Source organism: Prorops nasuta, unplaced genomic scaffold (genome assembly GCF_024137725.1).
Source record: "Prorops nasuta isolate Cenicafe-Biocafe unplaced genomic scaffold, Cenicafe_Pnas_1.2 PNAS00003, whole genome shotgun sequence".
Taxonomy (NCBI): Eukaryota; Metazoa; Arthropoda; class Insecta; order Hymenoptera; family Bethylidae; genus Prorops; species Prorops nasuta.
The window spans coordinates 6,502,659-6,530,120 of NW_027116800.1; the positions used below are offsets into that span (position 1 = coordinate 6,502,659).

The following is a 27,462-nucleotide window of genomic DNA, read 5'->3' on the forward strand; positions in this document are numbered from 1 at the left end:
CATTTATTTTATATACAATCGATATATATTATATCGATTTACCCACACACGTTTTTTGAAAGCTTTGGCGGGAATACGATTTTGTGACATTATTCTTGAATACGATCATTAATGTCGATGATTGAATTGTGTATAAGTTTTTTCAAAAAGATTAATACACAATAAAACCGTTTTATACAGAAATAAAATATATATTTAAGTACATACAATCGTTAAAAAAAGTACTCATGAAATATTAACAATAGGTAAATACACTTTTTATGCCAGGATTTAACAAGCTTACATCTGATTTACATTAATAACAGGAATACTGACTTCATTTACTATTTCTTTTTCAATCAATGCACAACATAGGATTTCGCTTGTTATAAGCCTGTATAAATATATATATAATTTCAATATTATATTTACAATTTTCCTTAAATATGAAGGAGTTGCTTTCTAAATCGTGAAAAGTCATATAAAAGTTTCATTAATTATTACATTTTCTCTAATATACATTATATATAAAACAGAAATATATCTCGGAAATAACACAATTTATAAAATATTTGTATTGAAATGAGAAATAGTTTTCTTTTTAACATTAATTACAATTGGATCTTTTTCCATATTTTTTTAATTCAAAATTTATGACAAAATAAAATTATTTATTTTAGAAACGTAAAATTACTGAGCAAGTTTATGAATATATATTTTGCTATTTATATAGAAACTTTAGTTAAAATTGTTTTATATAAAACTTAGTCGGTAAAAAGCTTGGGCAGCTGCTAACTTTAAGTACACATTTAAAAACTTGGACCCTGAATTTGACTTTTTAAGCTTTAGTATTAATAAAAATAATTAAATATCATCACTGTCATATTACTGGTATAGACATAAAAAACTAACTATTTATTTCTTTACGCTTGTCCTCGTTTCCTTCCCACTCGTTATCTGGTCTTATAAATTCTAGATCACTTGTTTCCTCTTCAGAAGATCCACCGTCATCGTCAAAATATGGTACAATAACTTTCTCTTCAGACTTATTTTCTGAATGTTTAAAAATATATTTTATACGTATACATATATTTATTTATATATACTATTCAAAAGGGAAGACCGAGGCAAAGCTGGGTTTTACAATAATTTTTTAATTTCTGATTTTATGTATTTAATTCGATAATAGTGAATAGTGTTTCGATTTTTTGTTAGTAATTAAATCAAAGTTTTATAAAATAAAAATTATTTGATTTATTATATTATTTAAACCGTTTATAAGTTATAAGTTTTAATTTTTAGAATCAAGAGTTTCGTTTTTGCCCAGTCTCCCTTCATATTATAGATTATATATATGTAAATTACCTATATAAGGTCTTTTAAAAATTTCTACTTCTTTTTCGTCATCGTCAAAGAAGCTTCCTCCGTCTTTCAACAAACTGAATGCATATGCCTTCCTATTAATTTGTTCCTCTTTCCGGTATGATTTATATTTTACACAGATGCAAACGATGCAAATGCAAATAATGAAAAACAGCATACCTGTAAAAAATGTTTTAAGTAACGTTGCTTAATATACTAATAATGCTTCAACAACTTACCGGTAATTAAAACAAAAACAATCCTAGGCATACCAAGAATAAATTCGTTTCTAGTCAGTTTAAATATTAAGGGCGAGAATTTATTAATATCAGGTAAAAAAATTATTTTTATCCCTTTTAAATAGCCATTTGCTTCAGCAATAATACTGTGATTTCCAGGAGCCAATAAGAGCCAAAAGGCACCATTTTCACTACTTTTGATTTGATGAACGGATTTATCATAGGATAAAATTGTATCAACGATAGGTTCATTCTTTTCATTAACGATATAACCATTCACACCCCTATTAAGTTCATCCAAAACAGCTAAAATACTATTTTTGTTTTCTTGCCAAACACTAATAGAATCATCTTTATTGCAACAAGTAATATAAGCATCAATCAATAGAGTACTTGTTTTCATATAGACATAGTCCAATAAGGAATGTTTTGTTTTTCCAGCCACTCCATCTCCACCATGTAAAACGCTTTTGTAACCATTATCAAAATCTTGGCACTTAACTTGAGATTTATTTATAGTAGGATTGTTTTTAACATAAGTCGACGCAAGAACTTGGAGTATTTTATCGTCGTCAGTCTCATAGATCATATCTCGATTTTTACCATATTTATTAGCAAATGGAATTTCAACGTGACGAGAACCGCTCTTGAAATTGATGGCAAACATTGCATTAGTGTTCGTTAACCAATGTATGATACTCTCAGCTTTATTGCTCAGTGTATCATTAATTGGAAAATCAATTATATTTCTTATTAATGGAGAACAGGTTTGACTCTCTTTGGTATCAGGACTCAAATTTGGCGCGATATACAGAGAGAATTGATTGAGATAGGATTGAGTTGCTTCCTCATTTTTATATAATTCTAAAATGTAAGTGCCAAAATGTATAAGAACTTCCGATGTAACTGGCGAACCACTATCCAGTCCAGCTAAGAAAACTATGCCTGGTTTTTGTTTTCCATCGTTCTTATGAATCTTTAAACATATTATGTCCATATCATGATTTGTTTGACTAATTTTATGCAATGTAGTTAAATTTGGATATTTACGACTTAAATTTATCAAATGATTATTAATGTAATCTTCATGACCTTTCTTCTGCTTTATGTTTTCTGTAATACCAGTTCCAATTGCTTTTTCCATCTTAATATGCAATTCAGTTATATTATGCTCGTTTACTTGAACGTTTACGATTTTTGTTATGTGGTGAGGACAGGAAACTATCAGGCTGTAATTTCCGGGCAAGAGAATTATTTTCAAATACGCCATGTTTTGTGATACTTGGTAAGATGTCTTTCTTATTTTTACAGTTGCTTCATGAAGTGGAACTTCTTCGTTGTCTGTTATAGTCGCTCGAATTCCAGTCACAAGACTTTGCAATAATTTCTTCAAGGGTAATAAATTCTCCCTCCACAGAGTGGGTATTGCACTAGCTGGTGGATATTTGCAACAAGATAGACTGATACTTACAACAGGGCTTCCATATTCTTTTTGAATGTAAGTTCCCACTTTTTCCAAACTATCGTCTATGTAGTTACACTTTTCGTAACGAATATCATCTTCATACTGTTTAGCCAATGCTTTATAGACACCCAAATTGTCATTTGTCGAGTTAATCGTAGCCGATCCACCGCCCAGCAATACAACTGCATCGTATTTATTTGCAGCTAGTAAATTTTTAAATGCGTTTGTAATTACATCTAGTATCATCGATTTATCGCGTTCCTGCAATAATAGTGTCTGTCCCACTTCTTCCTTGACCGTGGGAGGAATACATTCTTCTTTAATACTATCAAAGCCAGTATCGACGCCTGGAACGAAGTGTAGCACAGCGTTATCAAGAATTCTGCTTATTGGGGGATCACCAAGTTTATTTCCCATTAGAATATGTGTAGCTAATCGTAAAAGAAGCTCTCTGCCTATTGGTTGAGATGCGAATAAACCACCGATAAACGCTATGTGGAACTTGTTCTCTTCTGGTGCGCCCATCTAGGTATAAAAATAGATATAAATAAGATATAAATACGTGCTTTAATATTATTAAGATTTCAACTTACATTATGCGTAACTTTCAAGGAGTGAATCGCCATGTTGATCATTGAATCGCCGGCAAGAAATTCAGCAACATCAGGTTGACGATTTTCCAGCTGACTAACTCTGGCACTTAACTCAGAATTTTTCAAATAAGCGCTTTGTAGATTTCCTAATAGCCGAAAATCGTAGGCGGAAGACCTTTAATTTTTGAGAATCCAAAAATAAAGTGATGATAAAAACAAATTTCATTTAAACTAATATATTTAATGTTTATTTAAATATTTGCTCACCAATGTTGAGGATCATCCGGCATCAAAGTAAAATCCAAAGTAACCTCACCCTCTCCAAGATCATGGCCAAAAGGAACAGTTACAGTTCGAGTGATCGCTTCATATTTTATTGCACTAGCTGTTATGTTATATGTTCCAGGCAACAATATACGCCAATAATCACCATCTTTCGCTGTGTAAATGTCGTGCTTAATTCCTTCCACAGATATTTTGGCCCGACGGATTGGACTACCTATGTGTGATTTTACAGTTCCGTGGACACCTTTACGCGACTACAAGTAAAAATCAATTTATTATATAAATTTACACCGTTCGGCATAAGAAACTGAATTATAGATAAATTATCATACCATTTCTATAAATTTCAGAAGTGGTTCTCGATTTTCTAACCAGAATTTCGCTAATTCTTCAGTTTTCGGAAACTTAGTACAACCGAGCTCCAATGTGATTTCAAAAGCATTACTGTGAAGATAATTGTAGTCCTGCATACCTCCAGGAACGGAATACCACTCGGCCCCATTTGTGATTCCACCCGGGAATTTTTCACTCAATAGTGATTCGGGCATATCAGGCAGTGGCTGGCAAGGCTGGCCCAGGTGCATTCTAGGGTGAGCATTTGAGTATGTCATAGCTAACATTTTAAAGATTTCATCATCTGGACTTAAATTAGGCCCTCTTAAATAATGCGTTGGATTGTTGTCAAATGGAAAATTGGCTACCAATGCTCCACCATGTAAATTTGCTGATAGAACAAATGGAAATACTGAAATCCACTTCATTACTGCTCTTGTTTCTGGTTGGGGTACACGGTTGTCCTATAAGTTTAATGATTTAGTATTATATAAGATTTGTTTCAAATAAAATGATTTAGATTAATACATACATTATTAACTTCATATTGATCGGGAAAGTTCCTATTTAGATCGACCCCTTTAGCATTTTCTCGTCCTTGAATGCCACTGACATCTCCCATATGGGACATTTCATATCCATCTGGATTCATGCTAGGCATTACGTGTAATCTAATATTGTTGACTATCCAAGTAACGCGATAGTCGGTACCATAATTTTCACAAAGATATTTTAATAATAATAACAAAACTTCCCTTCCAACTACCTCGTTGCCATGCATGTTTCCAACATACTTGACTTCAGGTTTTTCTTTATCATGACTTCCAGGATCCTTTGTTATTTCCATTACGTACAATTCCCGACCTTGTACTGATTTTCCTATACTGTAGAGACTCGTAATATTGCTATAATTTATATTTAGGTCAAAGAGAAACTTGACCATGGCATCATAGTCGTGATGCTTGAATTCTATTTGATGATAAAATCCATATTTATCAATAGGCCTTATATAAGTTTCAAATCTCTTGCTAAATTTTTTTGCTATATGAATAATAAAAATAAAAACAGTTAATCTTTATTTATGAGCAATTATAAAACATAAACATAAAAAATATATATTTAAAAAAGCGTAACTGAACACAAGGTACAGAGAAAATTAAGAAAAGATAAGTTAACTTAAATAAAATTAAACAGCATATACTTCAGGATCGATTTTTAGGAAAATGACTGGAACAAATTTTGGAAAATATACTCATCATTCATGCTAAATAAAATTTTTTATTTTCTAACTCTGCTTATTACATAAATCTTTTTGACCATTGTTGATTACACCTTGCATCATTAGTACAATTGAAAATTTCTTTCATCAAATATACAATTACCTTTCTCATATTTATTTTTAGAGTACACTTATGATACAGGTCAAAGAACAAAAAATTAATTGACATACCACCTCCAAATTTTATAAGTAAATGAAATATAAATCATTAAATGCAAAAGAATATAATTTATAAATTTCGAATTCAATTGCATATTTTACATTTGCCCTTAACCCAGACTTTTTATATAAACTTGGAAGTGTTTTGTTTTTTATTTGATCATATTTAGAAAATAAACAAAAACATATTTTAATATAAACAGTTTTATCAATTCTAATAAGTTGCTGTTACATTCTGTAAGCAGTTGTATTTGTTTGTAAATACATATTAGCATTACACTTTAGGACATTATTTAGTAGCATCAGTTTATTTTCTCTAACATTTTAACACAATATAAATTTACATTAACTAATTATTCCTGTAATTTAAAATTTTCTTTTATTCCATAATAGAAATATGTTTCTCTTATTTTTTAATTGATAAGAGTACCAGAGTCTTACAGAAAGAGTTAAATTCTTTGTAGTGATTTTAAAGGTTAAATTGGTTAAAATAAATTTAAATATCATAAAAGGGATATGTTTGCTTTTCAGATAAATGTTCTATATATTGTTAACTAACAGTACTAATTAAAGATACTTGTGATTTGAATTAGTAGCGAATTTTCTATCTAGTATATTTTGATATAATCAATTTTATTTGATTCATATAAAACAAATACAAAACAAGTCATAATGTTCTCTTTATGCAAATATATTAGAAAAAACCGTAAAAATTTAATTAACTATAATTTTGTTCATTTGAAATCTCATTTCATAAGCAATAAGTAAATAGTTTCATTTCTCCATACCTTGTGTAGTTTTTAGTATAATCTTTATCAGTTTGACTTTGTGCTACATTAAGAAATGTAATTAAATGTTTAACTACCATAAATAATTGTTTATTCTAAACAGATCTTTAAATGAGATAATACTTTAAGCATTAAAATTAAACTTACGATTTTATAGCCAGTAGATCGAGATCAGAATAATAATTATGATATATTTGACATATCATTATAATAGATCATTTCTTTTGTATCTAAAGGGCATACTATGATATAGGGCTGGCAATATAAATCACTCCAAAACATCACACAAAAGCACGTTTATCTCCATAAATAAAAAAGATCTCTTTATATATGGCCTTTTAAGAGCATCTTTTATTTTTATTCAAGGTGTTATGACAAAATTGATATCTCTAATAGATACAGAGAAGAACGTTTTCTTGTATTCAGGCTTTGGGACGTTTGAAATAACGGCAGACCCTATATATTCGTATATGTACCAGAAACATGTTTTTGTAAGTACCACAGAAGGAAATATTTCTTAGGATAGCACATAAATTATGCAATTTTTGACCTTTGTATTTTAATTTTTATCATAAAAAAGGCTCACAGATAAATAAAAAAATGGTTTTCATCTTCTGAAAGCTGATTTTTTAAACAGTTTAATAGTCTCTATCATAATCTGCGAGCATATGATAAAGGGTAGATAAAACTACATAGTCTTGAACATAATCTTTATCATGGTTACCTTGTTCCAATGGCTGTGTCTTTAGGGTAAAATTGGCAATTACAGGGTGACCTTCTTCCACAGTCAATCTAACAGATTCACTTGGCTGATATCTGAAAATGAATTAATTAAAATTATTTAGGTAACACATTTATGGGGAACTAAGTATAATAGACGTGAGTTACTTTACCCCCATGCAGCAGCGTGAATTGAATAGATTCCAGGAAGTAAAAGACGCCAGTATTCTCCTCTATTTGTTGTGGTAACATTATGATTTATTCCTTCAACTACAATTTGAGCACCTTCCACTGGCTGCCCATCGGAGTCTCTAACGATACCTATAATCAATTACAAATGGATTCATTCGAATCGTGGCTTATCCTCTTTATATTAAGGCTGAAGACAGAAAATCGTTTACAATAGTTTCTGCATGCGGTAACCGCAGCCCATAGCTGAAGGGAGAGAAGAACGTAATATAGCAGCTAGTAAAATCGTCTTTTATCATCTGTTATGTTACAATTTTCTTTTTCTTAAATACCAGATTGTATTACGACGTCCATAAATGACTACAAGCACTTCTCTGCCTTCAGTTCATAGAATTTTTCTGATATAGTAACCTTTTACTCCAATATGAGCTTGCTCCAAATATTTGATAAGTGCCTCCTTATTTAAATGCCAATGCTCAATCATGTTTGCTGCAGGTGGATATTTACAGCAACTTAGTTCGAAAGTTATATCAAAAGCATTGGACTGAGCATAATTGAAATCCTGCATTCCCCCAATAACTTCATACCTTTCAAATGAATTACAAATTAATGCTATGATTTAATATAAATAAACAAGTATTTACCAAAATGCTCCATTTGTAACACCACCATTGAATTGTTCTGGTGGACAAGCTTTCCCATCTCGCATTTGAGGATGATTATCAGCATATTGATGAGCTAGGTATTTAAACAGCTTGTCATCTGGACTTTTACTTTCAATACAACAATGACGTGAAATGCTGCATTCAATTAGATAAACATACTTGAGAATATATAACATTACAAATAGGTGCATTTAGCCTAGACAACAGTTGAATGATCTATCAAGGATTCTATCATGTGATTGACTAAATAGCTTCAATTAAAGCTAAGGTATGGTAAATTAAATGATACAATCACAAATTACATACTGAACTGTTGTATGGACTAAAAACATATCTAAAACTATTGAAAATTTAAATTACCCTGAATCATAGGGATAGCTGGCTACAACAGCACCACCATGAAGATTTCCAGAAAGAACAAATGGTTCAGATGCAATCCAAGTCATCATAGCTATTGTTTCATTCTGTCGACCATCTAAAATGTCTCCTTTTCTAAGTTGGCTAATTCTTCTATCAAACTGATCAGGGAAGTCTCTATTCAAGTCAATATGATTGGCATTTTCTCTACCAGTAAAATCATCTTTGGAGTTACAGGCTCCTTCCTTACAAAAATAGTTAAAAATAGATTAATAGACTGATTAGCAAAAATATGGTAAGAATAATAGGTACATTTTGATTTTTAAATATTTCTTGTTCTTAAAGGGATAATGATTAAATTGGAGAAAAAATACCTGTGATTTTTCAAAGCCATCTGGATTCATGGAAGGCATAAGGAAGATATCAGTGTTATTAATTAATTTACTGATTCTTTCGTTCTTTCCATAATTATGTAGTAAGTACTGGGCAAGATAGACCAACAACTCCCTGCCAACTGCTTCATCTCCATGCATATTGGCGACATATTTCACCATTGGCTCACCGATTTTTCTCTCCTTAACATTCTCAGAGATTTCCAAGACGAGGAGTTCTCGTCCTTCGACAGATTTTCCAATGGAAAACGACCTAGCCAAATTTGGATAACGTTCTGTTAAGGAAGCGAACAGCCGTTTAAGATCTTCATAATGTGTGTATCGGGGAACAATAAAACTATCATCAAAATCTGTGGAAATGATCGTCTGTTTCGCCAAAATTGAAGGGCAAAAAAGGAGAATGCTGAGGTGCACAACTAATAATACTCGAAAATTCATGATCGGTGAAAATTTTAGCACTCTACGTAACAATAATTGGTGGAAATGCATGCAATTTTACTGTTTACACATTTTCACTAATATCTATGATGACGTAGACCGCACGTAAACCAGTGAAACCAGTAGACCGTTGAGTTGACTATATGACGTCCGGCCCGGCCACCTACACTATCACACACCCACACGATCCTCTCCTCTCCTATATATACATATATCAGTTCAGTGTTCACCGCCGGATTCACCTTACATTCAGGTACAGTATGTATACTGTGCACTATATGTATACACAAACCGCTTACATATACATACATACATACTCACTGCGGTTCAACTCAAGCAAAATGACGGCCTAGCCCGTCTACCCCGTCCGTATAGGCCTATAGGCGTCTGATAATGAACGAAGGAGTTTGTATTGTTGCCAATGTTGTACTCACGTCTGACAGTAATATACATGTGCTCCGACATATATTACTATATATTACTACGAAATATACAGTCGACATATTTACATACACACAACGTCAGCATTACTATTTTAGAATATTGTATAAGTAGTATGGTAAATATGAATGAATCAATAAAAGAGTTACAATATTAGACGATTCCTTTCGCGTTCGGCAATTCTGCACTTCGTCCGATTTGCAAACTCTTCTCAATATAAGTAATATTATACATTTTAACGACAATTGTCGATATCGCTAAGAATAAAATACAAAATAGGTTGATTTATACGTGCGCTACATATTATATAAATATATAGTATATACATTGTAATTATTTGTTTATTACATTTTAACGATTTTAAACTTTAACCATAATAATGAAATTCAGCCCTTGCCCTCTTCCCCTCTCTACTAACTAGAGTTACCCAGAGTCACCCAGAGTCACCAGAAACTGGTAATTTCCCGGCTTTTCAGGCTGCAGGCGCTGCAGCCTGCAGGAATCAGCAGGTGGCACTGGTAGTAATATGTATGTAGGTGGCAGGTCATGATTTCACACATTCACACGATTTACACTTCAGCAGTATTCAGCACATCACTGCTGACAAGTGACAATGGGGGTATAGCTAGACTGGCCTGATTGTAGCCAGCCATAGCCATTGGCCAATACTGGCTTCTCGCTTCTTTCAGTTCTTTCTTCTGACTCTCTCCACTACTCTCCAGCTCCAGGGGTGCGTTCACGGAGATGCTATCAACGCTACTGCGCACATATACTATAATAGGCAATTTTCTCTGCGCAGTAGCACAAATAGCGCTAAATATTAAGGCGCAAAAAGGCATAAAAACATACCTTATGGTTTAATTTGATCTTAAACCAACTGAATTAGCAGAAATGAGCATAAATGAACAAACTTACTGATTTTTAGATGATTTCAAGAAAATAAATAGTACTAAATACTAAACTTTACCAGATCTTACGCCATGCCATTTACGCGATTTGAATCATTATAGATGTGTAAGATTAAGATGCAACTGGATGAAATTAATCCAAGGCAAATGTTGTTATATTTTTGTCATATACATTAATTTTATTGTTAACCTTGTATTTTGAATAATCTCTTATTATACTGAAACGTCTGTAAAATAATCAACATAATTGGCAAAGAGAAAAAATCTTTATGAAACTCAAACGCTTATTCTAAAAAAATGGAGGCTGCAGAAATTTCTCGTTCCAAAACAATACACGATTCTTATGAGGATGAAGAGGAAAGAAAGCATTTTCAGCGCATTGTATCTGCCTTTAAATATTATAAGTGTGTACATTTAAATACATGTTTTTATGGAATATATTTATTTTAATTATAAGATTATGACTACTCGTATAGGAATGATAACCTTATTTTTGCCTTCATTTCTAAATTAGTTTTTACGGCATTTGTATATATAATATAAATAATTCTAATTCCCAATCGAAAGCAATAAGAGGGATGAATAAAGTAAAAAAGTTTTGGCAATAGTTTTCACCGTTAAATCTTGAAAGTAAATTATACTGTATTTGCATTCCCATCGGTGTTAAGAAAAATAGAAAATTACTAATTGGTAGATTAAGAACTTTTCTATTAAATTTCTGTTGTTCAGTTTATGTTAAATAGAAAATTTTTCTTTTTTCTCTAATTACACTGAGTATATAGAGACAGTTACTGTTTTGTTTGAATGCAAATTAAATGTAATTTCTTATTGTTTTTTTTAGGCCTCACTCTCTTCAAAGGGTGAAAAAAACAGAGACGTATCTTCTATCACTTCCATTCCACCATCAAAAATTGTTAACAAAATATAAGGAACACCTTCAAAATATAAAAGTGTGCATTGACAATAATGACAATGTTTTGAAACTTATTATAAAAGATGTAGCACATATATTTGAAAATGTGAGCCCACCTAGTGCACAATGTAATAGTGTAAGGCACATTTTTTTTAAATTTTAAACTTCTATTTGTTTTGTGTTTCTAACGAGTTGCAAATCTTTTTCAATTATTATTTATTATTAGGATCTTTAAGAATTTAATTTGAGTTATTAAAATTGCAACTTTGATTATGTTTAGTAAAATAGTATATTAGATAATAGAAATTCTAGAATAAATGTATCAGATATTAAGCTTCTATTAGACATAAAGTTTAATACAATTATAAAAAAAAAGAAACTAATCCATAGTAAAAATTTTGATATAGTTTAGATTTTCAAGACTAGTTCCTAGAAAATATACAGAATTTTGTAATAAATACATATTATATTAGATTTAATCTATTGTTCTACACTATTATTGTAATAATTCTGGCTATATTTCACAGCTTTTGGTGCTGTTACTTTTACAAAATTGAGGGTTACTTCCTTATTACAAGGCTATATTCAATTGTAACAATTGTTTTACAGTATATCTATTCTTCATTGTTTCTTATCTGAATGTTATTTCAGGCTTTGAATCCAAGACCTGTATTAGCTGATCAAGAAAAAGTTCAGGCTACTATTAAGCAATTGGTTCGAGACTGGAGTGTTGAAGGAGCCTCAGAAAGAACAGCGTGTTATCAGCCTATTATAGATGAAATAATAAATCAGTTCCCAATAGATAATTGGTTTAGTACTAAGTTTTTTTATAAGTATTAATATATTAATTTATTATTTTTAAATGTCCAATCTTTTTATTTACAGTACCCCATCAAAAGTTAACATTTTAGTACCTGGTGCTGGATTGGGTAGGTTAGCTTATGAAATAGCTCGCCGTGGATACATTTGCCAAGGAAATGAGTTTTCTCTTTTTATGCTTTTTGCTTCACATTTTGTTTTAAATAAGTAAGATAGTTGCAATATTTTGTAAAAATAACCAAATAAGTGATTTACTTACAATAGTTTTTTTAAACAGATGCAGAGATATAAATTTTTATCAGGTACATCCATGGGTACATCAATATATAAATAATTTAAAGCCTGAACACCAAACTCAGGCTGTCTTTTTCCCTGATGTGAATCCTAGTGATCTTCCAGAAAATTCTCAGTTATCCATGACTGCAGGGGATTTCTTGCAAGTAATCTTTTATTATACTTATTGAGATATGAAGTTGTTGAAACATTTTGTGAAATTAAACAGAAAAATTGCATTTGCAATGGATGAAACCTGGGAGTTGTGTCCAATCAGTTACTATTTACATTGTACATTTGTTTTATTTAACAAAATTTTGAGCGAATTTATTAATACCATACAATAAAAAAACTAAATTGTTAAACATACAGGTTGTATATTTGTAAATGTTTAGATAAATATTTTAAAGTTGGTTAAATATAAAAAAGCTTTTCATTTGTTGTATTTATATGACTTTTAGTAAAAGCAAAATGCAATGTAAAAGCAGTTGATCATTCATAACATTTATAATATTTGAAATTCATTCTGAGCTTTTGACATGGGGTTCTCTTTTTATTATTCCTTATTTCTGTAGCTTATTCAAAGAGCTTTTCTACATACAATAGGTATATATCTTTTAAAATATGCTTTCATGAGATATTTGAGATTGATATGCTATATAGAAGTAGGTTTGGCTGAATTAGCGTGCGCGACCATTACACATTCTTTCACAACTATTTACTCACTTACCTCTAATTTCAAATCCAAATATCTCTTGAACACTTGGAGTAAACAATACTTTTGCACAGCATCTTGAGAAAGATTTGACATAAGGTAAAGGAACCAAAACATAGGAATTCCCATTTAAAAAGCAGATGATCTTCAATTCATAAATGTGACAAATATAACATTTTTTTTAATTTGTATTGTTTCTACCAGAAACTAAATAAATATCTTATATAAAAGTGTCTTATATTTTTAACCAGTTTAAGATATTTATCTAGACACATATGGATACACCCTGTATTCACATCTTTGTATAAATATAATTTCTTAGGTCTATACAGAAGATAATCGTTGGGACTGCATTGCTACATGCTTCTTCATTGATTGCGCAAACAATGTAGTGCAATTTATTGAAACGATTTATAAAATTTTAAAACCAGGAGGTGTCTGGATAAATCTTGGACCCCTGCTATACCATTTCAGTGATATGCTTATGGAAGATTCAATAGAACCAAGCTACGACGTTGTACGGGAAGTTATACAAGGATTTGGGTTTCAAATTGAGGTATAGAGTAGACTATACTTTCTTCTTATTCATTGTTACAGTCTAATAATTACGATAAGAATAAATTATTTCCCATTTCAGAAAGAAGAACTACAAGTTAAAACACGTTATGCCCAGAATATAAACAGTATGCTGCAATGTGAATACAATAGTGTATATTTCGTTTGTCGAAAGCCAAAAAGACACATGGACTCAAAAATTAGACTGAATGGCTCTGAGAATAACGGGATTCAAAATAACTGTAAAACTGATAATTAATTTTATAGCTCATTCTTTTAATCAAAATAACTATATAAAGATCTTGTGTACGTTAAGGGTATGTAAAGAGACAGAAAACGAAAAAAATAAACAAATATCACAAATATAAAGTTAAGCTGATAAAGGTGTGTATAGACATACAACGAAACAGCGCAACATAGTTATCTATTACGTTTGTACTTTAGTCATGCATCATGTCTATACGGCACTCATAATCGTAAGACTTTATACGCGACAAAGTTGAGTTACACTGCTCTGTTGCGTGCTGTGCGTACCTTAAAAATTTAATATATCCTATTTTGTTCTTTTATGAATTTCTGTATTTATTTATGAATTATCATATAATGTATATATATTTTAATTTATTTTATTATTGACAGCATTTGAAATGAAAAAATACATCTGTCATTGTGGAAATCAGGTGTTTCAAACACCAAGAGATATTTTAAAAATAACAATAAAGATTTAACATGCATGCAGAGCTCATTTTTACATCTAAATGCATAATCATTTTAACAGTTAATTTTTACAGATACCAATAACACCACAAGCAAGGCGAGCACCAGCATTTCCTGTGGTTTTTGATAATTCGTGGCCTCCTTGTCCAAGATCATCTGGATCAGCATGAACCTACACATTAAAATTATAGTTCATATACCTATATTAGCACATTAGATTTCTACTACACTGTAAAAAGAGGAAAGAGTACTTTTGAATTTTTACAAGATATAATGCTTATTTCTTACAACAACAGTACGGCCAATGATGCTGTGCGGTCCTTCCAACTGAATTAGACAATCTTTAATCGAAACCTTGGCAATGCCATCAGCACCAGCTTCGATATTTCCTAAATCCCCAATGTGTCGTTTATCAGAATTTTGTGGACCATGATCTAACCCTAATGGATTAAAATGAGCACCAGCACTTGTACAACCTAGAATAATAAAGTTGTGTATATAAAAAAAACTAGTGATTAAAAAATTATGTAATTTTATTATTTTAGAAAATTGTATTGAAGAACCACTTTATGCATTATGCATCTTATTAGGATAAAGCTCAGGTTTACACAAAAAGCCAAATACACAATTGAAAAACGTTTATTGGCTTTACCGTTAGTATTGTCACCAAATTCGTGAACGTGAAATCCGTGAAGACCTTTCTGAAGTCCAGAAACTTCACCTGTCACCTTGATTGTTTTACCAGCTTCCTAAAAGTAATTTAAAACTATTAATTAAACAAATTAATCTTGAATGAAAGACTTAAAATAAAAATATAATATGAAATTATTACATACCTTCTCAAAAAAAATTGTTCCCTTGACCTTATCGCCTTGAAGCACACATACTGCTTTATCCAACATTTTGTGATAGGATTGAATAAGATAGATTGACTACAATAGCAAATCATGATATTGTAACTATTATAAGTTATTGAAAAATTACTTATAATTAAATCTGCTACTTACATACGTTGTTTCCTTTGCTTTTCGCTAAATGCGGATGATACGATGGTATATATCAGGATTCAGCCGATTCAGGAAACAGGGAGCGAAGCGAAGGGGAGTAGCTGTAGGCTGTAGGTAGTGTAGGTAGAAGCGTAGAAGTCTGAACTCTGAAGCTGAAGAGGAAGAGGAATACCAAAGCAACACCAACCATTACCAAGCAAACCATGCAGCGCCGCCGGTAGAACGCATGTAAAATATACACACACATATGTGCGCGCGCATTTATACACGACTTCTTCCATCCATTCATTCTAATTAACCATTACTAACGCAACGAAACGAAAGTGACTTATCATTTACTTTTACGTTGAAATATGGCTGAATCATGATATACAATTCACAAAAAAAAGAGAGGAGAGGGTAATGCGCATGTAATAAGGAAAATAAACTGATTAAAGCAGCCGAGTAGGCCTATATATGTATACATCATACGTATATATTAAAAAGAAAAGCCCATCGTAACCTAATATAAAGGGGGGAAAGGTTCATTAATGTAATTAGAGAAATGCGCGCATTTAGTATAAAAAAATTTCAATTACTGCTTGTATAACTCTATTTTTAAAAGACCAGTTGAAATTAAAATGAAAAATTAGAATACTTAATACTATAGTAGTTTATTGTAATATAATTATATAAAGCCAAGACTTCCTGTTGTCTTTCTTTTTTATTTTGCAACATATATATAATTAAGTTAAGTTACATTTGAAAGAAAATTGTCGATAAGATTCCAATTGATGAAATTGATGATAGTTTGTAAAAAAATAGTTATCAGGCACTCTTATTTTTTTATTAATAAGAATAAGAACAATATAAAGAAAATCTTATCTATATTATGTATGTGTGTATATATATATATATATATTTATATAGTAATAATAATAACTTAAAGAAATATAACGAAATGATCTCAACATAATTTGTACGTATAAAATATGAAAAGAGATTAGTTAATTGATACTTTCTAATGGCGTGAATTCAGAAAATATCTTTATATGCGATGCGAAATTACGCGGTATTAAAAAAATATGTTCTTTTTTTCATTTCAAGGTATATTACCTTGAGCGTGGAAAAAATCCATGCTTCACTTACACATATTCTTCTCGCTCTTATAATTGAAGATTTTTCGGAAATTTACATAATAAATTACTATACATAATTTTATTCAATGTTCTGATTTATCCTACGTACGTAATAAATGTATTCTTCTGTATAAATAACACTCATATACAATACGTATCAAGGTAGGATACACGTTTATGCGCTCGCTGAAGAAGTACTTGTGAAATGATTTAACATATTTTAAACAAAACAATCCTTTTCTATACATAAGAAAAAGAAAATCAAGATAATTATAATAATAATAATACTACATAATTAATAAATACATTTTTGTCTATTCACAGAAGCACGTTACTATCATTGATAAATAATTAAAATATTTATAGTTTTTTAATTAAAATGTTTTATTAGAAAAAACGAGCTATACGAAGTTCATACCTTGGTACAAAATATTTGGCTAAATTTTTTATGAAGCGAAATGATTTATTTCATATTGCATTGGCAGGTAAGCACCCGTTAAAGCTTAAATGTACTCTAAAGTTTCATCAAGCTTTAATAAATGTAAAATAGTTTATAAAGTCAAGGGTACTTTTCGTTCTTTAAGCTTACTTCACTGCAAATAAAATAATAACGTATCAAATAATCATATTTATCTAACATACAGATGTAAAATAAATTATAAATTATTCGAGTTGAACCATTTGTCAATAGCCTGTTTTTTGCCAGAAGAATATTATTATCCAACCGCTATAAATAGATAATACTCGGACTGACTGAAAATGATTCCCTTTTCATTTTCAATAAAAATTCTAGACTTATATTACATATGAAGAGCTATTACTACTAACGTATAACAATATTGTGACCTCTCTTTAGTTTACCACATCGCAAAAGTCAATTGTTTGATACTCTCTGAATTCATTGAAATAGTATAAACTTGCAATTATTATGTATGTTCGGACACACAAATATGTTTATTATTTCTCTTATTCACGAAATTTATTAAATATGCTCTATTCCTATTTTATAATTACGAAATGTATTGGTGCCTAATATAATTTTCCATAAGTAAATGAATAATATGAATTAATGAAACTATTCAATTCAAACAATACTGCTATTCGAGTGCGATAATCTGTTTCACAGTTTAAATAATCGCATGTACTAAATTGTAAGCAAGAAAGTAAAATATGCCACAGCAGTCGAAAAAAAAGTTTCACCTTTTTTACTGATTCTAAAAATTAAAACGATCTATATTGAAAGGAGAGGACGAGGAGCATACCAAGTCCAATTTTATTTCACTAAACGACATTATACTAATATTACGAACTTATGGACATATTAGAAATTGCATGAAGAAGATGTTAAACAGATCATTTTATGTTTAAAATGATCTATTCTTAGCACAAGTTACAATTCATGTTTCAACAACGTCAAATCGACAACACTTCTTCGGTTAGTGAATTACAGCTAGCAAATAGTATAATTATAATAGGTATTGTTAGATCATTTACTTTCACCGATGTCGTCTGATAATTAACTCAGTGAATCACAAATGTTGCAGAAATATGTGAACTCAATTATAAAAATTTTACATCAAGGCTATATTCAAGAGAACCTACTCCCAAGAGAAATCTTAATTGCAGGTATTTTTAAGAGATTAAAGCCGCTCATTCTTCTTAGACGTCAAGAGGGTTTGGGCTTAAAATGCATCATTGCTGAACTGGAGTGGGGGCATAAGGATAGCCATAAGGTGGAACTGCTTGAAATTGGCCGTAGCCCATTGACTGATAAGCGCAGGCATTGGTATTCGGGGGTCGATTGGTTTGAAAAAATTTATTGTTCACCAAATTCTGAATACCTGAATCTGTATGGCCGCCGTTTGTCAGCATATACTGCGGTGGGATGGAATACACACTCTGACCGTTGCTCTGAGTACCATACCCATTTTGTTGTCTACTGTTGTTGAATCGATTCCCTTGATAGCCTGTTCGATTTTGGTAACGCGGCGTACCATTATTACCCTGATAAACAGGCGAGACATTGCCATTACCGTTCGTCTGATAGTTCTGATAATTTAATGGCTGACGTTGTTGTTGTTGCTGCGATGATGGTTGCTGTTGTACTTGTTGTTGCTGCTGTAAATGATGCTGCTGCTGTTGCAAATGCTGCTGCTGCTGCTGCTGTTGTTGTTGTTGTTGCTGTTGTTGCTGATGATGTTGTTGTTGTTGTTGTTGTTGTTGCTGGTGATGCTGATGATAATTTGACTGATAAGTGGATTGGTAAGTATTTGGTCGAGTGGTTTGATAATTGTTTGGTTGGCGGATCAATGTCCTCTCCTGATGCGTGCCATTGTGATGTTGTTGTTGCTGCTGGTGCTGATGATGGTGGTTGAGAGGACTGTTTTGATTATGCCAGCCATTGCTCAACGGGCTGCCATTGTTCCTAGGACTTCCCATGTTGTTTTCTTTAACGGATCTCGACTGATTCCATCTTTGACGGCTTTTTCCGTATTGATGCTTAAGCATACATGCCATTTCTGTTAGTTGCGGATTAATTGCTTGGCCTGCCTCCTCGAGAACAGATATTAGCTCTTTAGCTTGTCGAGCGTTATTCGGAGTGAAATATGCATATGCTGTTCCAGCACTTTGACAGCGACCAGTTCGACCAATTCTATGAATATAATCTTCGGAGCTATTCGGATAATCAAAGTTTATCACATACTTGACGTCCTCAACATCCAAGCCACGAGCTGCCACATCGGTCGCTACAAGTATCATTGTTTTGCCATTTCGAAATTCCGATAGTACATAGTCTCGCTCGGGTTGTGATTTATCACCGTGAATAGAAATAGCGGGCCACCCTTCGCGCTTTATAGTTTTTGTAATATCGTCAACTTTTTTCTTCGTTTCCACAAAGATAATCATTTTACTGCCGCGCTCAGTTGCAATCTCTCGCAAGAGATTCGCAAGTTTCGACTCTTTCTCATGCTCCTGGCAAATCTCAATTATCTGACGAATATTATGGTTGGCAGCCAGCGTTAAGGATCCAATATTAATTTGAATGTAATCGGTAAGGAAATCTTCAGCTAGTGCTTGAACTTCTTTTGGCCAAGTAGCCGACCACATTAGAACTTGTCGATCTGGTCTGATTTGTTCGATAATCTTCCGAATCTGTGGCTCAAAGCCCATATCTAGCATACGATCAGCCTCATCGAGTACCAAGTAAGTACATCGTCGAAGATTCGTAGTACCTTTTTCAAGGAAATCAATCAGCCGTCCAGGTGTAGCGATGCAAATCTCTACACCTCGTTCGAGATCACGAGCTTGGGGACCTTTCGGAGAACCACCGAATATGCAAGTATTACGAATGCAGGATGACGAACCAAAATCCCGAGCAACAGATTGAATTTGTTGTGCCAATTCTCGGGTTGGAGCCAACACTAAAACAATCGGTCCATCGCCACGACTAAGACGAGGCTGATTATTTATGTGAACTGTTGCTGGTAAGATGTACTGAAAAAAAGGAATGAAAAGAGAATGTTATATTAAAACTTTTCAAAATTAAAATTTGTATAAATAAAGTGTTATGCTTACAGCCAAAGTTTTTCCTGATCCAGTTTGTGCAATGCCAACCATATCCCGTCCACTCAGTGCAATTGGCCAGCCTTGTGCCTGAATAGCTGTAGGCTCTGCAAATCCCTGTTTCCTAATCTCTTCCATTACATAGTCAGGAAAATTGCTCTCCTCAAAAGCCTGAATAGGAGATGGTGTGTTCTTTCCTTTAACTGTAATTTCTTTGCCAGCATGATATCTATTAATTTCATCAGTAGTACGATTCATGACATTAATATGTGGTACATAAAGATTTTTTGTAATGACAGGTAATTGATTAAAATCCCAATTTGGTTTCTTTAATAAGTCGCCTGGACTTTTTCTCTGATTCTTTTTCTTATTTGCGTAATCTTTTTGACTTTGCTGCTGCTGTTGGCTATTCCAATAAGTTCCAGTACTACTTCGGCTAGTATAGTCCCTACTACCACGTTGCCTAAAAAATACACAAATATAAAGCTGTGTTTCTTTCAAAAAAGCTTACTTACCGTTGCGAAATTGATCATTTCACAAACAATTTTAAATAAAATTTATGTAGAGATTTAATTTTTCGCAAAATCCACAGTGTCACCCATGGGCTGATAAATTTAAAATATTCAATCTTATTTATACCTTACCAATTCATTTTGTTATTTCTTGCTTTGTAATATTTCAATACATGTTTTTCTCAACAAAATAATTAAAACAAATTTAATAATAAGAAATAAAACATTTTCTCAGCTTAATATAACAAGGGTGACAAAAAGTGTTTGAATATTATGAAAGGAGTTACGGCAACCCAGAAGACCAATTTTATCTAAGACTAACATACTAGAATCTATATATATTTTGAATTGATATTATGAAGAAAGTTTGAAAGAAGCAAATTTTTTTAGATGGGAAATGGGAAAACAGTTTGTCTGTACCAAGAATTGTATTATACTGGAATTTTTCGATTGTTATATTGATTAATTTCGAAAAATTTGTAAAGATCGATAACCGTTAAACGTATATATAGTAAGGCTACTTATGTATATACATAACATATACAAACAAATATATGTATTTACGTTGTACGTGCAACAAAAAAAGTAATAAAAGCAAACTTTCAAAGATGTAGTCTGAAATAAAATGGCCGCTGCCTATTATCGATTTCTATACCCGAAGGATGTAGCGACAAAGTAAACTTCTTTTAGTCTTTTTCTATAGAATGCTTAATTAACTCACTTCTGATGGTTGTTATATCCATTTCCATACATCTTATGCTGATTTATCATTATTGTATAGCAAGAGAAATGATTTAATTCAATCTCTGTCTACTGATAGTTGAACCAGCCAGCAATACTGAGTGTACTACGGTCAGATCTAAAGGTAAGAATAAGGACCCGTTACAATAGTAGTATTATATCAAAATTAATATGAAAAACCAATGTTCTATGAATTCAATTTTAATTATAAGGTTTTTTGTAATAGTGTATGCTTCGAGTATCAAATAATTTTACCTTTAAACGTCGGGAAGAAAATGTGGAGCTGTCAGACGTGAAACGACAGCAGCTGGTTAGTAACTTAGTAACAAAGGTTAGTAATGGTTTCCCTGTTTCCCTAAAATCCTACAAATGTGAGAGAGAAAGAGAGAGAGATAGTATACCACTAGCAGCTAGCTTCACTCGATCCGACTCAACTCTCGACAGTCTCGACATGTTCAGAAACGCAGCATATTATAAATTGACATTTGAAATTTTATAAAATATAGGGAATTCTTTGCAACTAATTAATAAGAAAAAAACACCAATGTGAAAAAATTTGAATGCGCTTGGGCTGTATTAGTTTTTAATAACAATGTCCTTTCCTATTTAAAAAGTTTCGATTTGTGAAGCTAGGTCCCCTATTGGCTACTAGCCAGATCATTATAGGCCATTGCTACAGACACTTTTATAGAATTATCTAGAATCATCTGGTAGCTGTGCTCTATGTTCTTATTGGTCAGACAGCTATACAGAATAATCTGGAATAATCCAGAGAATCTACCTACGGACAATCTAATGACTTATTTAACGTAACTTAATTTATAGGAGTGTTTCTCCCATTAGTTAAGATTTATGGTAATTAAATCCGTTTGTACTTGGAATTGAATAGAAAGTATATACTAGAGCTAGAAATTTTTATCAAGCAGATATACTTTTTGCTTGTAAAACAAACTTCTTTTTAAGACTACTCTTCTAGTCTTAGGGCAAGTAAAACCATTTATATGAAGATAATTAAGCTATATTCTTCGTAATTTATGATATAAGCTAATTAATCACAACTAAAAATATCGATCCCCTTAATGGTATTATGAAAAAGGTAGAGCAGAAATTAAGTCACGGGTGAAATTTTTAATCCCACACAAATTATTTTTGGGCTATAATTACAATCTTCTCTACCTAAATTATTAGATTTAATTGGGCTAACGACTGACAAGTTCTCATGTAACATTAATACATATGTATGTACATACATATAATTATTATAGGTGTATCCAGGGAACTCAGCGCCTAATAGTAAGCGCTGAGTAAAATACGCAACATGATTGGTGAATTTTAGTGGATTTACTCAGCACTCAGCGTTTGTAAAGAGCTGAGTAGTGAGTGGGTTTCTAATGAATATCAAGCCTGACAAAATAGAGGAATAAGGAAAGAGTAAATACGTATACATACATATGTATATGAAAGATATACTGTATATGAGTAGCTATGGCTACCATAATGGATGTAAAATCAACAAAGCAGATAATTCGATCAAATTCTACTATACTCATATAGCCTTTGTTAGCATTATTCAGCCTTATTCTTGTATAATTCGTAGGCAGTGCCTCACATTGCAACATGATAGGGTTATAACGATGTACCTTTGCGTTAAAAAAGTATAATATTTTAATAGAAAAAAATTGATAGAGGGGTGACGAGATGAATGATGCTTGCACTACGAGTGTACTTCTTCAGGAACCGAACAAAAATGAAAAAACCGAAGAAGCACCAAATGTCTTACATCCGAATGATGCTTTGATGCAAAAGTTTCAGGAAACACTAAGGAAACACTTGCTCCAAGTCTGTAATGGATTATCCCAAGACATTCAAAATATTGTAAGTGTTCAACATATTTTTCTTGCATTCTTATACTGCCATTTCAATTTCAAAGAATTTCATATAGGATAGGATACATTTACACAGTTTATATATATATATATATAAGTAAGCGCGCGCATGTAGCGCTCAAGTTTAAATCAATGTAAAAAGTTGCTTTTTTTAGGAAGCTTCACTAGGTGATATAAAGAAAGAATACAAAGAGGAGACCTTGAAAATGTATTATTCACAGGAAAATATTGCCCAACAACAATGGCTGATGATGAAATATGAGAAAAATTTGGTCGATACTTTGAAAGAATGCGACCAATTGCACAAAAACGTGGAAGTAATTTCAAGGGAACATGAGGAAGCCCGTGAAAAATGTCTAAAAATGATAGAAATGTCGGAACATTTGGCCACCGATCTCGACAGTTTATCAGCCTTTAATTGGCAATTGTCGAATAAGAGGAAGATTTTGATGGATTCTATTGCTGTTAAAAATAGAAGCAGAGAAAAAAACAAACTCACTCGTTGCGAACTGAGCAGCGAGAAGCATTTCAAAGATTACATTATACTTAAACTGGAGGAAGAGGTAAAAAAGTTGAGGGAGGGTATTTGTAATATGGAGAAGCAAGTAACCATGAAGGCCGAAGAGAAGAACTTGATCAAAAGCTCTTTGATCGATCTTGACACCGATTTCAGAGTATTGCTAAAAGACCAGAAAAATTTCTACGATACATGGAATTCTGTTGTTGTTAACATTGCGAAACAAGATAAGCTACGGGAGGAGATGAATTTGGAGCGCGAGTGCGTAAAACGATCCCTGAAAACTATCAATATTTATATACAACGAGCACTGTACGAAAACGAGTCGACATTGTGTTATAATCACGTCACGCTATTCATTGTTTTTAAAGTTAGAAAAGCATAACGCAATAAACATTGATAGTTCAAGGGTCTTTTCAAAGATTATATATAATAACAGAATGGAATAAAAAACTTAAAAAGATTTTGTATAGTATTGTGTCGTTGTTAATTGTAGAAAATTACGAGATCTGCTATGTGGTCTTCAACGAGAAGGGGATAAGATTGGAAAGAACAAGGAAAAAGAAATTGAGGAGAATGAGAATCTGACGGTATTTTATGAGAAGTTGGAATCTACTGCAAATGCTACTTTGCAATTAAGCTCGAAAATCTCCGAGAGGATCGAAGGTCAGGAGCGTGAACTAATGAGGATAATTAACCTGCTGAATGTCAGCCAGAAAGAGTATGACGTTTCTCTGTCTGTAAGCAATTTTTTTTTATTTATAATTATCAGTTGCTGTTTATCAATTTTTTCCTTTTTATAACGTTGTGATTGTTCCAGAAATATAACATCTTCGTAAAGAGAAACGAGGAGTTTCAACGCGAAGTGGACATTTTGTCGAGGAGAAAAGCAGATTTGGAGCAGAGCATATTGGAAAATCTGGAGGCGAGATGGGTGCAAGACAAGACGGCGCGTAATTTAAATACGCTTTTGTTAAATAATAGAAAATCGGCGAAGCTCCAGGAAACGTCGATGATTGAAGCGAGCCGCTCTTACGGAGCTTGTTTGCTCGATTTGGAGATTCTTATTGGTGTTTGTATGAACAATCGTGTGGAGTTATCTAAAGTGTCCCAACGTGGCACAGAGGTTTCAGGAACTTTTAACGAACTGAAAAAAGAGAGGGATAGACATGACACTCTACTCGCAAAGAAGAAGGATCATATTCAGTCGTTGAATAGTGCAATAGCTAAGGCACTAATGGTAGGTATAAGCATGATGATTGATATCTTGTATAATATAAATCAACCCAATTTCAAACAATGAAGACTTTTTATATATTATCATTTTTATCATGTGAATATTACGTTACAGCTTTGCAGAGGAGCCGAAGAAATAAATTATCAAGAGATCAGCATAGTCGCTTACAAAAGGGATATTGAGGATTACGACTCGAAGAACAAATCCAGCCAGCAATTGTGGCTTCGACGACAAAGGTTTCAGCTGCTTCAAAGCCAAGAGAGATATGACCAGCTTCGAAGTCTGCACACGATCGGGAGGCAAATCGCAACTATGGAGCAAAAGAACTCCAAGATTGATTGTACCTTGATGAATTATTCTAAGGAGAACAGTATGCTCTGCAGAATTCTTAAAGCCCTGGAATACAAGTTGGTGCAAGCTGCAGCACGCACGCTCACGTATGATTCCACCACTAACGATTTGGAGAATGAAACCAGTTTCATGGAAGATAATTACGAACAATCAATGAGATACGAATTTTCTGTTATTCTACACTTGAGGAAGGAATGCGAAGAGCTTGCAGATAATGTTAGGATGCTCAAAGAGCAACTGTCTACTGCACAAACTGAAGCCATGTCATGGGAGAAAAAGGTAAATTATTATTACTTTTATCTCTTTTTCTTGTTTAATTTTTCATGAAATAACATTGACGAAAATTAATTAAAGTTACTCCTGGCTGAACAAATGGCAAAGAGCTTTAAGTTTGACAAGAATATGGATGGAAGTATAGGATTGATGAAGTCAGAGATACACAGAATGGAGACTCGCCTCTCTCACCTAAGAAAGGCCCAAGAAAATTTGATTCTTGATATGGAATCTTGTATTTCCAGGCGAGAACTTATTATGAATAATGCAGTTGGTAAATTGAAATCAAAGGGAACAAATCTTGAATACCACTTTGTCTTTAAACGCTTGAAAGATGATAATTCGGAGATTCAGGTGTTATCCAAGGTACATGTCTATATTAAGGTGATCTTCAAACAATTATTTTTCGGTGGAACCTTATAAAATACAAGTATTAAATGAGAAATTGGATGGAATAAACTTTCAGAATGAAAAAATCGAAAGAATACAGATCTCCTGCTATTAAATTGCGTTTTCAGAGGAATTTTAAAGTTTTTTTAAGTTAATTCGTTGAATATGAAATTTTGTGAAAAGATATCTTGAACTATTCATCTGATAAATTAAATTTAAAAAAAAGTAGTATTTTTTAAAGATCACGTGCTTTTTAGATAATCTTAAAAAATTTGATCCTTCTTTTAGTTGAACATACGCATTTATAATAATTCACGGGAAGGTTTTATATATCTTTTTACCAAATTGCATATTTCACGGTCCATTTTTGGAAAACTTCAAAATTCATCAAAATCGTAGTTTGATAAGAATGAAGTATGCGTTTCTATTAATTTCTTCGTTCTGAAATTTTAACTAGAACGGCTTCCCATTCAATAATTGTGTTTTATGGTATTTAGTCTAATATTTTTATTTTTTAATTATCACTTATGTATATTATTTTACGTATATTTTTATATATACCATGTACAAAGTATATTGTTTGCCTTCCATTGCCATTGACTCTCTTATGATTTACAGAAAATTAATCTTATGGAACATAGAATAGTTGAAGCTAATAACCTTCAAAGGCAAGAAATGGATAAACTAAATATAATAAATCAATCCATTAATATTATTGACGGTTTACTAGCTGATTTGCAAAAGACCATCGTTCAACAAGAATTTACGAAAATTTACGTAAGTAAGACTACATACGCATAGAGTTATTACATATATATACTTTATGTTTGTTGTGTGAATAGAACCATGATAAATTTTGTATTATCAACTTATATAGATCGCTAAGGAACTAGCGTACAAACAGCGGAAAGGAAAATTTTTGGAAGATATCAAAAATGGTCGTTACAAAACACTTGCGAAAAATGAAATTGTTCTAACACAAGGTAAGGACTGTCAACAATCACAGCATTTTCAAATGCTAAATATTTTAGAGCAACTGATGCTTAATTTTCCCATGTTGAACAATTACATACAAACCATTTTATCGACTTTGCAAATTTCTTGACTATATTGTTCTTATATATTTGAACATATGTTCTAAGAAATGTGCAATAAGGAGTATGGGCTTTTAGAATTTATTTATAGAAGAGAATACAAATAATTGCATTGAAAACTTTAAACTTATGCTTGAGGTAATACTATGCATGACGTTTAGTGAGAAGTTCTCATTGTGAAGAAATAT

The 27,462-nt window shown here is 32.0% G+C and overlaps 5 protein-coding genes across 6 annotated transcripts; 2 read left to right on the plus strand and 3 right to left on the minus strand.

Moving 5' to 3' along the window:
* Positions 1–166: 166 nt before the first annotated feature.
* LOC136785623 (carboxypeptidase D-like) lies at positions 167–10,365 on the minus strand. Its single transcript, XM_066746776.1, has 14 exons — positions 9,565–10,365; positions 8,788–9,442; positions 8,417–8,658; positions 8,036–8,191; positions 7,803–7,978; positions 7,376–7,523; positions 7,207–7,298; positions 4,789–5,297; positions 4,256–4,720; positions 3,906–4,177; positions 3,639–3,813; positions 1,581–3,570; positions 1,345–1,521; positions 167–1,032 (listed from the first exon to the last, which is right to left on the minus strand). The coding sequence occupies exons 2-14, from the start codon at positions 9,292–9,294 to the stop codon at positions 887–889; spliced, it is 5,055 nt and encodes a 1,684-aa protein (XP_066602873.1). The 5' UTR covers positions 9,295–9,442; positions 9,565–10,365; the 3' UTR covers positions 167–886.
* Positions 10,366–10,686: 321 nt separating this feature from the next.
* LOC136785627 (carnosine N-methyltransferase) lies at positions 10,687–14,756 on the plus strand. The gene is made up of 7 exons (XM_066746780.1): positions 10,687–10,996; positions 11,434–11,641; positions 12,157–12,314; positions 12,391–12,531; positions 12,602–12,764; positions 13,635–13,868; positions 13,950–14,756. The coding sequence occupies exons 1-7, from the start codon at positions 10,890–10,892 to the stop codon at positions 14,124–14,126; spliced, it is 1,188 nt and encodes a 395-aa protein (XP_066602877.1). The 5' UTR covers positions 10,687–10,889; the 3' UTR covers positions 14,127–14,756.
* On the minus strand, positions 14,478–15,800 carry Sod1 (Superoxide dismutase 1). 2 transcript variants are annotated; one of them, XM_066746782.1, is made up of 5 exons: positions 15,596–15,800; positions 15,421–15,516; positions 15,237–15,333; positions 14,873–15,060; positions 14,478–14,756 (listed from the first exon to the last, which is right to left on the minus strand). In XM_066746782.1, the coding sequence occupies exons 2-5, from the start codon at positions 15,484–15,486 to the stop codon at positions 14,646–14,648; spliced, it is 462 nt and encodes a 153-aa protein (XP_066602879.1). In that variant the 5' UTR covers positions 15,487–15,516; positions 15,596–15,800; the 3' UTR covers positions 14,478–14,645. The 2 variants fall into 2 exon arrangements, with proteins under 2 accessions (XP_066602879.1, XP_066602878.1); XM_066746781.1 differs by having other exon boundaries at positions 15,592–15,799.
* Positions 15,801–16,279: 479 nt separating this feature from the next.
* Positions 16,280–21,906, minus strand: LOC136785626 (uncharacterized). The gene is made up of 4 exons (XM_066746779.1): positions 21,782–21,906; positions 21,507–21,644; positions 20,286–20,736; positions 16,280–20,204 (listed from the first exon to the last, which is right to left on the minus strand). The coding sequence occupies exons 2-4, from the start codon at positions 21,554–21,556 to the stop codon at positions 18,402–18,404; spliced, it is 2,304 nt and encodes a 767-aa protein (XP_066602876.1). The 5' UTR covers positions 21,557–21,644; positions 21,782–21,906; the 3' UTR covers positions 16,280–18,401.
* LOC136785625 (coiled-coil domain-containing protein 40-like) lies at positions 21,779–27,347 on the plus strand. The gene is made up of 9 exons (XM_066746778.1): positions 21,779–21,857; positions 22,792–23,401; positions 23,568–24,190; positions 24,426–24,669; positions 24,750–25,169; positions 25,281–25,796; positions 25,872–26,156; positions 26,799–26,957; positions 27,058–27,347. The coding sequence occupies exons 2-9, from the start codon at positions 23,225–23,227 to the stop codon at positions 27,283–27,285; spliced, it is 2,652 nt and encodes an 883-aa protein (XP_066602875.1). The 5' UTR covers positions 21,779–21,857; positions 22,792–23,224; the 3' UTR covers positions 27,286–27,347.
* Positions 27,348–27,462: the final 115 nt, after the last annotated feature.

Coding starts and splice junctions, on each gene's coding strand:
- LOC136785623 (XM_066746776.1), bottom strand. CDS start 9,294: ATGCATTTCCACCAATTATTGTTACGTAGAGTGCTAAAATTTTCACCG. Junction 8,659..8,787: donor ATGGCTTTGAAAAATCACAG/GTATTTTTTCTC, acceptor TATTTTTGTAAG/GAAGGAGCCTGTAACTCCAA. Junction 5,298..7,206: donor GACACAGCCATTGGAACAAG/GTAACCATGATA, acceptor TTATTCATATAG/CAAAAAAATTTAGCAAGAGA.
- LOC136785626 (XM_066746779.1), bottom strand. CDS start 21,556: ATGATAAATCAGCATAAGATGTATGGAAATGGATATAACAACCATCAG. Junction 20,737..21,506: donor GGATATAACAACCATCAGAA/GTGAGTTAATTA, acceptor TGTATTTTTTAG/GCAACGTGGTAGTAGGGACT. Junction 20,205..20,285: donor GATCAGGAAAAACTTTGGCT/GTAAGCATAACA, acceptor CCTTTTTTTCAG/TACATCTTACCAGCAACAGT.
- Sod1 (XM_066746782.1), bottom strand. CDS start 15,486: ATGTTGGATAAAGCAGTATGTGTGCTTCAAGGCGATAAGGTCAAGGGA. Junction 15,061..15,236: donor ATTTGGTGACAATACTAACG/GTAAAGCCAATA, acceptor TTATTATTCTAG/GTTGTACAAGTGCTGGTGCT. Junction 14,757..14,872: donor TCATTGGCCGTACTGTTGTT/GTAAGAAATAAG, acceptor TTTAATGTGTAG/GTTCATGCTGATCCAGATGA.
- LOC136785625 (XM_066746778.1), top strand. CDS start 23,225: ATGAATGATGCTTGCACTACGAGTGTACTTCTTCAGGAACCGAACAAA. Junction 24,670..24,749: donor AGTATGACGTTTCTCTGTCT/GTAAGCAATTTT, acceptor TGATTGTTCCAG/AAATATAACATCTTCGTAAA. Junction 25,170..25,280: donor CAATAGCTAAGGCACTAATG/GTAGGTATAAGC, acceptor ATTACGTTACAG/CTTTGCAGAGGAGCCGAAGA.
- LOC136785627 (XM_066746780.1), top strand. CDS start 10,890: ATGGAGGCTGCAGAAATTTCTCGTTCCAAAACAATACACGATTCTTAT. Junction 10,997..11,433: donor TCTGCCTTTAAATATTATAA/GTGTGTACATTT, acceptor TGTTTTTTTTAG/GCCTCACTCTCTTCAAAGGG. Junction 13,869..13,949: donor GATTTGGGTTTCAAATTGAG/GTATAGAGTAGA, acceptor TTCCCATTTCAG/AAAGAAGAACTACAAGTTAA.